Genomic DNA, 14,590 nt, shown 5'->3' with positions numbered 1-14,590 from the left:
TAATGGCTCTGGAAACACGTTCGCTATAGCGGGGATTTCGAAGAGCGATACAATGAAGACCAGCTGTACCGTATTAAGGGGGCTGTTATTGCTTGTTCGATTGTCTGTTCCAACGTGTTTCAGTTGTCGTAAATGGCTCGCCTCACGAGGTGATTGTAGTGCTGCTGTAATCTGCGGTATAATGCATAATGCTAAGTAGTAATATGGTATTATATATAAGCGTGCATGGTCGAAAAATCTTGAAGAGCATTTTTAATATAGTTGGAAAAGATGTACGCTGATTCCGGTTCACTCCAACAGGGAAACTCCAATTTACCGGTGTAATTATATACCGCGAGCGTGGACAAATATGAATAATCGGTGCCATTCTACACCTCAAAACCACACTTGGCGTTTCCGGCACGCCAGAGCATAAATCTGAGCATTCATTTTGATCAACAAATATGTTCTTCTGTTCTTTTTTTTCCTTTGCAAAGTTGTAATGCCCTATAGCAGATTAAGTTTGAGCGTCCGTATACGGAGATAACGCTGTCTCACGGAGATAAAATTTGGCATAAAGACAAGAGAAGCAGGAGGACAAGGTTTGTGCTAGATACAGGTCGATCTAGCCTTTCAGAGGCATGCCGGCAATGGTTCCGCCTATGCGCTTCCTTTTAAAGTTTGGCGATAAACATGGAGCCGAGTTAATTGCTTCGTAAGCAGTTCTAACGCTACCAAGACAGATCAAGACTATTACGAGTAGCAGAGGTAGAGTGTTACCACTCCGGTCAAGTTCATCACTCCGTACCCAATGAGAACATCTGCTTAAATCAAGCTGTTGGTGATGTTTGGCAAACAGAAGGACGAAGATAGACTCAGAAGCTTAAAAAATGCGATTTTCGAAATTTGAATGTAGTTGGCAGTTAGCATAGGCGCAATTAGTTGCCAGAAATAGGCTCATTGAAGGGCAATTCAAGTAGTAAAGTAGGGGGTCGACGAAGCAGGCAGTCATTCGTATCATAGCTTTCACCTCAGTACTCATTCCCAGTATTGCTCCCGCAAGGACAGCTCTTTGCAGCTGTCTTGGATGACAGTCAACCAAGTGACGTCATCGTGTTGTTGTCATGTTGTCGTCGTTGTAATCGTGTATTTGTTGTCGTCACTGAATACAGTTGTAAAAGCTCCCGCACGATCGTGAGGACTATGGAAGCGGTTTGGAGGCGTTTCGCGATGGCCGGAAACGAGTGAGAACACCATAAATAAGTTGAGAGCAGGAGGACTTTGTTGAAGTTTGATAATATTTTCTTAATGCGCGTAAGAACCACGGAATACGGGTGTATTTGCATTGCGAAATGCAAAACATTCGCGGCGGAATTCCAAGCTTGCCAAGAATAAAGGGCCTATACTGCAGCAAAATTTTGGACTGCGTAAAAAGCTTAGTCTCAGTGAGAGTAGATAATGTAGAGTGTAAAGGAGTAGTAATTAAACCACACGCTCTAAAACGTTTCCCGCAGGTGACTTGACCGTTTGAAACCAGGCGCGCTCGTAAAGCTTTCGAGCATTTAAAGCAATTATTTGCAAGTGCACGCACTACTTGTAAACATTCAGAAAACGAGGGCTTGGCAGTTTTCATTTGGCCCCTAATTAACTCACACACTTCAAGTTTTACCGGAACATCACCCGTCACATGCTCCCCATTTACTTTAGGTATAAAGTGTGTGTGTTTTTCTAGTTTTTTTCAGGAGACACCAAAAAAGAAAGAAAAAAGAAAGAAAGAAAGGCGCAACACGTTTTAGAACGCTTCTATTCGCCCTAACAGCTTCGCCGTAATAAAGACATCGACTCCTACTCTTTTGTTTATCTCGCAGCGATGAAAAAGAAAGCCTTGAAATTCGCGGAACTTGCCTGCCACTTATTTCCTCTTACTTTGCTGCAGCGTATCGTTACGCCAGGTCTGCAGTTGCCCTCGAGATATAGAGAGGGGATCGCTGCAATTTGGAGTCCAAGAACATATTCGACAATGCAGTTCTGAACAAAAAACTGCAGCTCATGAAGGCATCATCGCACTAGGATACAGAAAGCAACAACCCTGCAAACTCAGTTTAAAACGCCACAAAAGCTTACCCGGAACTCAGGAAAAAAAAACCAAGACTGGATCCAAACTAACGCTTCCAAAGTATGGAGTGGAGACGCTACTACTTCGCTGACAGAGCGATCGGTAGGCGTAGCTCTGGCGCGTTCAACTGTATGCGTCTTCTCGTAACGCTCAGCAGTGCGCCAAGTTTATGAAGCAAGATTTCACGGCAACGCGACAGTTAAATATTGTCATTTCTTCACGTTTTGCAAGTCACCCTTCACTCAGCTGTGAAGGCAGCAGCTCGCGTGTATGTGCGCTGTGCGTGAATATTTTGCCGCTTCCAAACGAGTCTGTAAATCTAAATTCAGCCGACGAGCTATGACGACAGCAGCTTAAAAAAAGAGGAAAAAAAAGCACTGCATCACCAGCTGAAGCAACTCGCGACTACTGAGCAGCAGAGCAACGTAATTTGCATACCCGATGCAGTCACACCAAGCTTGAGAAGTGTGTACCAGCGCGAAGCGAACTTTTTTTTTTTTTTTCGCTTTGAAGCCCCGTTTTGAACCTCTACTCGCTCTGCCAGTTTCCTGCGACATGTACTTGGAAGTGTACTGGTTCTATGACATTTTATGACACTTTCAGGTAACTTATGTCGCTTTTCTACCGACTTCCTGGTTAAAGTTTGTCACGAAGCTTACGCCACAACAGGGTGCACTTCAAATACAGACATTGAAACAATGGAAGGCTCTAATAACTCTCCGCCAACGTCGCCCAATAGGCAATCGCATTGGTGCAAATAAAATGTGGATCCTTACATTCTCAGCACTTTGTTCTCGATACTTTTCGCATTTGTCTCTTATGCCTGTTGGCCGTTTTTCATTCGGCTTTCGCCTTTCTTTTTATGGTTTCATGCTGTTTGTGAGCTTAACGCAGAAGTACTTTTTCTTCGTCTCACACTACTATTCTTGGAGAATCAGTAACTCAGCTTAGGTTACCAGTGGCACACATTGCAAATGTTGTGCTTATTTTTATATTGACGCATTGTGATTACAACGACGTGAAAGAAAAATTTTTAGCTAGCGCAACATTGCTTCACTAGTCTCAAGAACAAAAAGTTGCAATCAGGCGAAATCAAGCAATTGATATACCTTTTCGTAGTTTACGCAGTGTACATCGCTTCAAAGAAGTTATCTTTCATTAAGAAGGAAAGAGAGAGAGACAAAAGGGAAGCAAAAACAGGGAGGTTAGCCAGTGTAAGTACCGGCTGGCTACTCTGTGCTCAGGCAGGGGCAAAGGGAATAAAGGCTGAAAGGAGAAAAAAAATAAAGTGAGAAAAAATTTGCACAATAATGCGATGCTACGCGCTACAACTTTCAAAGTCGCTCGCACAATTCACCAGCGCTTAAGAACTTGAGCAGAACCCTTAAGGCCTTGGGTGCCGAAATCCGCCTGGACCCGTGTCCTAGAACTTTCCTCTCTGAAGGGGGACATCGTCCAGTCTTTCGAACGCGGTCGCGAGCACTTTTCTTGCCACACTGTAACGAAGGACAGGCACAGAGGACACACCAAACCTTCCACCATTAGGCACGCATTTCGGTCTAAAACTTCTGTAAAGCGCAACGTTCATCGTGCTATCGGAGACGCGTAAACGTGTAAATCTCACGCTTCAGAAAAAAACCTTAACTCATCTCAGATGCAGCGAATGCATTTGCACACCCAGTGCTCGGAGTGTGAAAGAGATTGAGCGGTCAGTAGGTATACGTGTCAGGCACAGCCACGTTTCAAGCATACGTGATACGTAGTAGGCACGCCTTTGCACTCCCGTAGATTGTTTCAGTCTCATACTTGGTCGGCTTGGAAGCCGGCGAAGTTGAAATAGTATCTACGGTGTGCTGAAACGGAACAGGCCTCTGAAAGCAGGTGCCCTGGTTCGCGCTTCCAGGCAAGTGGCTAGTGCAGCGTGTGAACACATCGCGGACCGTTACTTCGCAGTGCACTGGCAGTGCCAGCGTTTCCCACACCGTAAGTTTATTCCACGTATGTATGTCGGGACTCGTGGTTAGTCGTACGTCCCGGACCACAATATCAACGCTCGAGCACCGGTCACGTGCGAACGACACGCCGTCCGATACGCTGTTGCGGTGCGCCGTGGGAACAGGGCTGCTCCGATTCTCCGACAAGTTAGAAAGTTTGCCGGAAGGCGTTGTAGGTGCGACCATTTGAAGAGGGAGCTTTAGCTTGGGAGCTCCTTTTGGGTGGGAGCTGAGAAACCTAAATGGGTGGGAGCTCCTAACGGGAGCTCCTAAATGGGTGGGAGCTGAGAAACCGGCTTTTCTGGCACGTCGTCCCCCACCAATTTTGATGAGGTACGCTGCATTCAAAAGAAGTTAGAACCCAGTAACTCTAGAAAGTGGTTGTCACTTTTCGGCACAATTGTTTCAAAAACATTTTTCGAAAATTTGAAAATTTCAATGAACTCAAATATCAATCCTACAACCGTGTAATTTTGCAAACTGCACCTTATATGAATCTAAAGCAGACAAACTTGGAACGCTGCTCTGAGGGATACCAGTAATTTGTGAGCAGCACTTTTGCAAAACTTTCGCAAACATTGTGACAATTTCGCGTCAGCCGTAATTTCACGTATCACATTTTCCCGCTTACGATGCTTCAACAGATACAATTCGAAGGAGTGCGATATGTGTTTTTCGTGCAGAGTTGGGTTTGTAAACGTCACACTTTTTTTTAACTCGTTCATTTTCGTCAGCTTCTGGCAGAAATTTGAGGACAAATTTGTCTTTCAAATGCAACAAATTTCATTTAACTCGGTCTGTCGGCTCTCTCACGAAGGCATTTATGCGTATTACAAGCATTTAAATAGGTAAACAGGGAGCTCGATCCGAGCTAAAGCTTGCTCCTAAGATGAATCGCATGTTAGAAGACAATTTCCACTGTACACCTCGTGGTCACTCGTGACCGTTCTAAAGTGACCTCTCACAACAAGCGAGTGAAGCAGGTTTTGCAGCAACGAGCCTTGCAAGTCATCCACGCAGGTTTAGCAGGGACGAACAAAGCATGTGTGTCTGTGGGGGGGGGGGGGGGGGGGGGGGCGGAGGAGGGAGCATAAAAAAATAAAGGAAAGAATCTTCCGTGTCTGTGTTGACCGTTTTTAGAACAGCGCTATCGGTGGCGACGAGAAATAATAAAAAAAAGACAACTCAAGCGACACAAGCCTTTCTCAGTCCTTGCCGTGAAGTAAACAGAGAGCTAGCCCGCGTTTTTTTTTTTTTATACGTGTTTTTTTATTAGTTTTTCGTATGGTATCCTCATACCTTCATGTACGACTTGCACCCAATGATGCACGGGAACATACGGGTTTTTCTCATATGGGACTCCCCATGTGTTCATGTGGTGTTATAGGATGTGCGCCTTACGGGCGTTTTCGATAGGATAACTTGCGTACACGCAAGCACGATGACCGCCGACTATAGACAGAGAGAAAAACAGAAAAACCCTAAGCCCGGTCGTCGTTCCCCCATGCCTCGTGCAGTGTGCCTGGGCGCCGTGTCGACCGCCGTGGCGCTGTTCCTGTCCCCCGCCGTGGTGGGGGCCTGCCGACGCAAGAGCACCCGCATGGTGGCCGTGCTAGGGGGACTGGTGGCCGCGCTGGGCTGCCTCTTCTCGTCGTTCGCCTCGCAGTTCCACCAGCTGTTCATCAGCTACGGCCTGGTGCTCGGGTGCGGCGTCGCCATGACCCGCGACACGTCCATGTTCATGGTGGGCCAGTACTTCAAGAAGCGCCGCGAGCTCGTCGAGCTCCTCCTCGCCGCCGGCACGGGGCTCGGCGTCGCCGTCGTGCCCATCTTCATCGTCGAGTGCATACGGTGAGCGAGGCGGCGGGAAACGATCCGCGCGCTCTTGTTACGCGCTTGGAAGAAAATGTTTACAAACTTTGGGTCTTATCGTGTCTCCCAACTATTCTTCTTTTTTTTAGAATATACAAAAATTGTTAAAAATAGCCTGTGGCAGATAGCATAACTATAACGCTTTAACTGGATTGCTCGAAAAAAGAAGACCTGGAGCACAAATAAATCGCGTAGCGTATTCGGCCAATTATTAAGGTCTTGAAACAATTAGCTTTTAATCACTTTATGACACATATTGCAATTAACGAACTGCGCTCGGTGAGTTTGCAACGCTTGGAAGAATTTCTAAGCATGGTACAGGTTCCTAGATATGCGCCGTCACACTTGCGATAAGTATACGCTCTGTGCCACTTAATTTTTTACCAAACGCCCTTTTACGCGTTGAGCCTGAATCCACTTCAGGGACTGGAATTATTATATCCGCTACACGTGCTTTTTAACACTTTCGTAAAGAAAAAGAAAACGCCCGCTATAATCGTCATCAATCTTAGTACACTTCCCTGATTTCACACTCTCCACTCGCTACATTTCTCTCACGGACGCTATGTGACGATGTAACGCGCACGTCAAGCTTGGGCCGCAAATATACCGGGCGTCAAAGAAAATAATATTAAATTGTGGACCTTAAGGGCCTAATTACGCTCAATCTGCATAGCCTTTCGCACGCGTACGAACGTACGGGAACAGCACCCGTCACACACAGCTGCAGACGTTTTGGTTTTAGGGCTCGTGCAGCCCCAATATGAACCGAAATTTGGGAATGTGCGTGCAACCTCCCCGTACGTTAAGAGGAAGCGCACGAATTCGGGAAGAAGATCTTGCACAAACGGAAGTTAATTTCCATGCCATCCATCATCCCTAGAGCTAGATATTAGGTGATGATAAGTACAAAAAAAAAAAAGAGAAGCCACACACATTTTTCACAGAAGCCATTCACATTTTTACTATTGTCACAAAAGGTGCCAATGGGCAAGGCGACACAAGATCACAGGAGAAACGCTTACTATCAACTGAAAGAACCTGTTATTGTGTCGTCTTTGTCTCTTCGCACTTTTCCTAACAATTAATGCATGCCAGCTTCACCACCATTCCCATAATTCACATTTACGTTCATAAAACAGTGTTAATTGGATAAACTCATAGGCAGAATGCGTAGACATAGGCACAATGTAAGGATTACCTATTATGATTGGTGAAATGCAATGATTTTAGCTTAATGACCACTTGCTTTGTCCTACCATAAATCGTAAGAACGTATCATGTCGCACTCGCTCGAAGGAGTTACTTATTGCCGCAGCAGGAGCCGATCTATGGGCGGCCTACGCGTATTGTGACCGCCTCAGTACACGTGAGTCGTGGTGGCCGCTGCGTTCGCCGCATCACGTGGTCTTGAGTTCTTTCGAACGCGTTGAGAATTTCACCTTTCGCGTCACGCCCGAGCCATTATAGCACCACGTGATCGCAGTTTTCTGTTTATTTCAGTCGCGTGACTTAAGCTATGCGTCTACATTACAACGGGTAAAATATTCGTCAAGTCCTCTTGCCACACTAATTAACCCGGCCCTTACGAAAAGGCAAATACGCGAAAGCGGGATGTACTAAGATAGGCACACACTATAAAGATGTTGCCGCCAGGGGGTCGCCACCGATATCCGGCTCTTGCAGAGCGGCAACGACATTCATCACTCTTGGCAGGTCCACAAATTACTTCTTCGCACTCGCTTTATGCGTAAATACAAGTCAGGCACTACGGAAGGTGCGATAAGATCGCACATTGAGTTGCGAAGTCATTATGGAGGCGCAGTATAAATAGCGGGGATAGGCGACGGCTCAACGTGTCGCGACCATCGATCGTGAAACCACGGCTCAGATGGACATTTCGTGGTGCGGATGCATGCGCGCGCATGCTTACATATATTTGCCATGATAGACGTAATTGGTCTCAATGCAGCTCACCTGGGAGCAGCCTAATGTGCGTATACACCCAGTCGTATCCGGCGTATTGTCATTACAGATGTTGCTCTGGCTGAAGACAGTTATACGCATTCCAGTGTAAACACTAACATTTGTTTTTGCATTGGATTTACACGCAGAGTCGTCAAAAGCTTATAACTCCATAGTGATGATGAGAACTTAGGCGCGCAAAGGACCAGCGGACGTTATAATTTCATCGCATTGAAAATGTATTTGTTTCGAATACGGCCAAATATTCACACGAACAAACTTGAGCGCTTCTGGTACGAACAACCGGTGCAATATAACGCGTGTAAGATTGGGGCGATTTCGGCCACTGAGGCTCAAGCCAATAACTGCGACAATTTAATGTTTCAGTAAGTTGTGCCCTCAGGCGCACCTGCGCTTAAGGTCCCGCGTATATAGCTTTTCTTTATTATTATTATTATTTGCAATCTGAGAGCTCGATAACATTTGCAGGCACTGCACGAGGGCATTTTTGCACGCTATTGTCGCGAGCAGAGAAAATAATTAAAACATATTTACAGGTGAATGCAGGCACAGCGCAGCTGCCACGGTCGATTATAGTTTGTTCTAAGACCGCATGTTCTTCCTACTAGTCACTAATGTCACCGTTGTCGCAACGCTAAGCAGGAGTGTGACAATAATCTCGTTCACGGGCTGATACATGTTTCTCACGGCACTTCCGTTCCTTACCAAGTTGGGCGACAATGTTTGGTTCCGAAATGGAAAGCTATTATGCGATTGTTACGAAACAAACACGCTTGCGTCACACCTCTGTTCCAAGGAATTCTCGAGGCTATAGCGCCCGAACTGGGGTGATTAACGACTAACCGAAGAGACTAAATACAGGAATGTAATCGCGCGCCCGAGACGGGCGAGCTACTATGCCACTGCCGAATTACGCGCCCGCAATTCATCTCGGGCGTGTCTTGCGAGCCGGTGACAACCGTTCGCCGACACGGGCCAACAGCAGGGTCAATTTGATAAGATCGCCTCGGAAGTGTGGATGTACTGCATGGAGGATACGCCCTATACGCGCGGTGGAAGTGCTGAGTGCGCAGGACGAGCGCTTTGATCAGATTGCTATCTTCGAAGCCATTCGCCGTCTCGCTGGCCTTCGGCGTCTTCTTTCTCAACTTGGCACCCCTTAAGTTAATTGTCTCGAACGACAAATGACTCCAGAATGCCACACCAATGTTCATCGCCGCCGGCCGTAGGGCTGGGCCTCTGATGACGTCCGATGGTACCATTCCAGATCGTCGTAAGCAGTGGGTGGAGGAGGGTGATAAATGTGTCGAACTGGAGCGAAACGCCTGTGCGTGTTATAAGGATAGGGAGGGTGGGGAGGGGGGGGGGGGGGGCAGGACTTCCGAAAGCACTCCGCGAAAACGGGCACAAACTCTAATACGAAAAGACGCTGGTCATCCTGAGACGTGTAGAGGCCGAAATAACAGCTATGGAGCAAGAGACATAGTCACGGAAGTGACTTCACGCAAGTGTAGATAACGTGTGCAGTACTAGCACAGCTTCCTCCAATTCTTTTTGTACATTTACTTCTCCGACAACACCGATATACGGCAACGTTAATTAATCTCGCGACTGTGCGTCTAGACTATCCCACTATAGGAAGCACTAAAGAAGCGTACGATATGAGCACCAACTGAGAAACTTCTGCAGCCCGCAAATACATTGCTTGCTGACCTTCATTCGGTCTAATAGTTTAGTATAGCAAAGTATTTAACAACGCGTGTGCAACGCCCTTGGGTATTTCCACTAATTGCACTGTGTTGGGCGCACCGCGCAGGGAAATGTGATTTGTAATTATTTCCTTCCTTTTTTTTTTTTTCTTCAGGGTGGTGGGCTGGAGGCTGGGTCTACAGGCGCTAACGGGCACCGTGTTGGTGTTGTTTGTGCTGGGGGTGTTCTATCGGCCGGCGTCCCTGTACCACCCGCAACGGCGCGCCATCCTGCACCTCAAAAGCATGCAGCGCCGTTCCAAGGCCAAGGACCGAGGCTCACAGGCCTCCGAACGGCCTCCTTTCATCGACTACGCAGTGTTGCGATCTCGCACCGTCCAGATCCTCGTCGCAGGAACTGCGCTAGCGGCTTTTGGGGTCACCACGCCTCTCGTGCTTCTAGTGAGTCTTTTCACTTTTCGTAATTGTCGCTGCAGCGAAATGAAATCGTTGAATAATTAAATTTCTTGCGTAGTTTCTGTATAGGAGTATACGCGTCGACAAGGAAAGAGAGACCAGAGCTCTGTCATGGTAATTGAAGACATTATCTTGACCACAGGTGGCAGCATACTATCTTGGAGAAACGTTGTGCTACACGACTTTGTATCCAAGCATGCACTGACCGTTGCGACTGCTCACTACAAATCAAAGAACGCTCTTGCTTTATCGGACAGGCCCAGATGCGATGTGCATAGCGTCAAAGAGAAATAGTATAGAAACAATGAGTTATTGGAGCAGTTGAAACATTCAATACATTCAGGATCGTTAATACATTCAACCTCAAAGGTTCCGTGTGTTGGATTCGATTAACGGAGGTGTAACAGAGCCTATACTTTCTCTCGTTTCCAACAAGATTATCACAGTAAGCAAGCAATCAACTCACATTGTCATTACAGATGCATCTCGGCGAACAAGAGGGCCTCGAACGTTCGTCGCTCCTGCTTCTCCAGGCGTTCTTGGGCATCGCCAGCGCCATCGGCAGCGCCGCCTTCGGCCTCATCGTCATCAAGAACAGCGTGCAGTGCCTCATCGCGCGCCAGTACTTGTGCCAGGCGGCCGCGTTCATGATCAGCGCCTCGCTGCTCGCCTTCACGGCGCTCCACCAGTACCACGGCTACCTGCTGTTCGTGTGGATATACGGCGTCTTTCTGGGCGGGTACCAGTACTCGCTCAAGATGTACACCCTCGAGAAAGTCCGTGCACGCAACTTCGCCAAGACCTGGAGCTTCGTCCAGTGGTGCCAGTCTGTGCCCGTGCTCGTGGGCGTCCCGCTGGCGGGGCTCCTCAACGAGCAGTTTGGAGGCCGTACTGGCTTCTACGTGTCCTCGGCGTGTTCCTTCCTGGGAGCGATGTCGCTCTTCCTGATAGACCTGCACAAGAAGCGCAGCCGGCGCAGCCAGCTACGGCCCGACTGCCGCCGGTGTTCGGACGCCCCGCCAGCCGCGGCGGCCGGTGACGGCGCGGGCGCGTCGTCGTCGCGCCGCTCCTCGTTCCAGGACTCGCTGTGTCACGAGGCGAGGCTGCAGCAGCGAAGCTTCACCTTCAGCAACTACGCCGACCTGCGGCGCCAGGAGCTCACCTGCATCTCCGAGGAGGCCATCATGGACAACTTCCTCGAGGACTTCATCGACGACTGCATCACGTCGTGCAACAAGGAGGAGAAGTACCTCATGCTGAGCGAGTACGAGAACAACCTGAACAAGACGCAGGAGACCCTGGATCGACGCGTGCGAGGCGTGCGTCGCGCTTCCATCATACTCCCGTACAAGTACGACCAGTGTCCCAGCTGCATGCGACTCGTGCCCGTTCAGAGCAACGGAGAGCCTGCGCCCAGGTCCTCGCCGCGGAGGCTGCAGAAGCCTTCCGTAGACGTCATCGAGGAAGTCACCACTTCTCTTTGACGACTCTTGCCATAAGTGATGTCTGCTCGAAAAAAGACCTGGCATGTTGCGAAGACTTCAGTGCTCAACCTGCTCGAGATACCTTATGCGAGAATGCGAGGAAGAACTCGCGGTGAAAAGTCTCAGCAGTTGTGCATGACGGATCGAGATCTCGACACGTTATTGGCCAATTGCACGAAACCGTCGACCGTGTGCTGCGGCATTTCTTTTTCGGCGCTCCTAAGCCGCACTATTTATTTCCCGTGAAAGACGGCGAGAGATATTTCTCGCTGGGTGCTGCAGATGAGACCTTAACCGATGTGACTGGATTGTGGACGTGTTTAACTAGCGCCTTCAGTGACTGCAATAAGGTGGCCATGTTTTCAAGAGCACTTGTGATGTATGCTAGTGAGCGCATAGTGTCAGCAACGTTCGCGTAATTCTGTAGCATCAGCACTTCGCACGAGAGCGCCTGCCAGCGGCAGTCTACACGAGAAGAGTAAAGTGGGCAAGTCTTGTGTTTTGCGACACCTTCCATTGGGTGTGCTCACCTTGTACTGCACTCGATGGACGATGTCAAAGTAATCCATATAATGGGAAGGTCGCTGACGTGCACAGCAGATGTAATCCACGTAGTGCGTCCCGAAAACCACCACGAAACATGGTCACGAAAGCGAGTAAGAATTAAGAACGATATTTTTTCACGCATCTCTTTAAGCTATGAATCATTGGGCCTTTTTTTTTATTTGGTTCACCAAAATTCGCTCTATGTAAATGCGTATACATCGTCAAAGCATGTAAAGCCATCTGAACAAATACATTTATGAGATTGAGTGAAGAAAGATGACAAGCTCTCGTTAGCCACGTGTTTATACCGAATGATCTTCCGCAGAAGTTAGTGCCATATTTATCAGTTTGTTACAGCACTTTCCGTAGTGCTGTGGAATACTATAATGAGTCAATAATCTGTAAAAATGCTTCATGAGGCAGAGAAACGTAGATCTGCAAGTTTTGTAAGAAACGCTTGCTGTCGTTTTGTACATGTGCAACTGGAATAGTACACACCTTGCTTTCTAACAGAATCATGACAAATTAGAAGTTTTTAAAAGTTACACATGTAGGTGTACATTTGTTCATAGTATATGGGCCCATAATCGGGTTGCCACTTTCCATTGCACGTACAGTAGCATTGCGTGCTACGTAAGTTTTCTTTCTTCTATGTGTACAATTAAGTACAATTAAATGTCACACTGCCAGCAACGACATTTCGGATGACGTGGTTCGATGTATGAACGTCCCCAAAGTGAACTATGGTCATTTCGAGAACGTTTTTCTTTCATCACCCAACATAAACCACAGGACTTATTGCGCACGGACCGCTGCGTGATTCTGTACAAATTCTTCCATTGCGGAAATTTGGCTTCCATTGCGAGAAAGCATTAAGGCTTGCTCGAAAGTTACGGCACTAGTTGCTTAGGCAAAAAACAAAACACGTTTGCATCTTTACTCACCGCATAATTTCGGCTCTGCTCGTCATAAGCATACAAAAGACTTGCGCTTCAGATATCTTCACCGGCTCGTAAATTTCTCCACACAGCAGCAGCAGCAGTAAAACATTACATCTATACTTGGCAAGTTCTTTCTCACATTTTTGTCTGTGTACAGCGAAAAAAAAACGCCAAGTTCAAACGCGTTTCGAGTGCCTTGCTTTTTTGAAGCACGTTTTAAAGAACCAAGTTTCCTGCTGTGACATTTGCATCGCGAAAACGTTTATATTGAATCTGCAGCTAACACGTACATAAGCCACACTGAATCTCGGAGCGACACACGAGCACTTTCAGTCTCAAGCATCGCTGTCATGTTATCTTTCTTTGCCAATTCATAAGTATGCAAAGCTCGAACCGGCCGACATCCGTTATATTAGTGTACGCATATAGAGCAGCTCGTTCGTTGCACGCGATCATCGTTGAAACCAACTAATGCCGCCTGTCACTGTAAACCATTGAGTCTGACAGCAAGAGCACAGTATCGTTTTAAAGAAAATAAGAATGTGCCATGAGTCATACAAACCATCGTTCTCGACGAAAAACTTCTGCGGCATATGCGTCGAATTCGCCCTCTAGTCCGTCCTTTTCTTTTTTTTTTTTCGTCGCACCTTCGCGTCCTAATTGCATTGGAACTACCGAGTGCCATATGGACCTAGTTTCTTTCCAGAAATGATTAGATATTCCGCAAAATTCTGCCCGAGAGAATCTTCTTTACTTCACTCCCTGTAACTAAAAAAAAAAAATTATGGGGTTTTACGTGCCAAAACCACTTTCTGATTATGAGGCACGCCGTAGTGGAGGACTCCGGAAATTTCGACCACCTGGGGTTCTTTAACGTGCACCTAAATCTAAATACACGGGTGTTTTCGCATTTCGCCCCCATCGAAATGCGGCCGCCGTGGCCGGGATTCGATCCCGCGACCTCGTGCTCAGCAGCCTAACACCATAGCCACTGAGCAACCACGGCGGGTTCCCTGTAACTCAAAGAGTTGAGGCAGCATCAGGCAAGAATATTTTTAGTCAGATTTTATTCGCTTCTAATCATCCGTCACACCGAATGGTTGATCGCGGTGATGGCGGCAGCGTCGCTTCGTGCCATGCAAAGACGATTAGCGAAAAGAATGCGAAAATGAAAGCAATCGTTACAACAGACCTTTATGAGAATGAGTATGGGTGTTTATCAATAAAGAGTCTTTTAATCATTCACATGAAATAGTACGAGAGAAGCTCTCAGAATGTACCGGTTGACTCTTTAAAAAATAAGCTTTAACATAGAGCGCAAGTTTCGTTTTGAGGAAAGTTACCGACTTAATCCCATGTTTTCGAACAAAAAAATGCACGTACTGTACCATAACAAATTGCGTGCCACGACGCAGGAGAGTCTCGTTGGCACATACGCATTACAAATATGTTCCATAGACAATGAGAGTTCTGCCATTAAAGACTCTAGGACAAAGGTGGTTGGACA

The 14,590-nt window shown here is 47.3% G+C and overlaps 2 protein-coding genes across 6 annotated transcripts in view; one reads left to right on the top strand and one right to left on the bottom strand.

Moving 5' to 3' along the window:
* The window catches only part of LOC126522595 (monocarboxylate transporter 10-like), a 286,846-nt gene extending 274,006 nt beyond the window's left edge, over positions 1–12,840 (top strand). For both annotated transcript variants that reach the window (XM_055066485.1, XM_050171366.3), the window contains exons 2-4: positions 5,607–5,940; positions 9,812–10,097; positions 10,592–12,840. In XM_055066485.1, coding sequence (XP_054922460.1) covers positions 5,607–5,940; positions 9,812–10,097; positions 10,592–11,596 — 1,625 coding nt within the window. In that variant the 3' untranslated portion in view covers positions 11,597–12,840. The remainder of the gene's footprint in view (positions 1–5,606; positions 5,941–9,811; positions 10,098–10,591) is intronic.
* LOC126522597 (hepatocyte growth factor receptor-like) overlaps positions 1–14,590 on the bottom strand; it is a 566,006-nt gene that overhangs the window by 388,201 nt on the left and 163,215 nt on the right. The gene's annotated exons all lie outside the window — the stretch shown is intronic.

This window comes from Dermacentor andersoni, chromosome 6 (assembly GCF_023375885.2).
Source record: "Dermacentor andersoni chromosome 6, qqDerAnde1_hic_scaffold, whole genome shotgun sequence".
Classification (NCBI taxonomy): Eukaryota; Metazoa; Arthropoda; class Arachnida; order Ixodida; family Ixodidae; genus Dermacentor; species Dermacentor andersoni.
The sequence above is the reverse complement of the archived record's forward strand: the minus strand, read 5'-3'. Positions and strand labels throughout refer to the sequence as shown.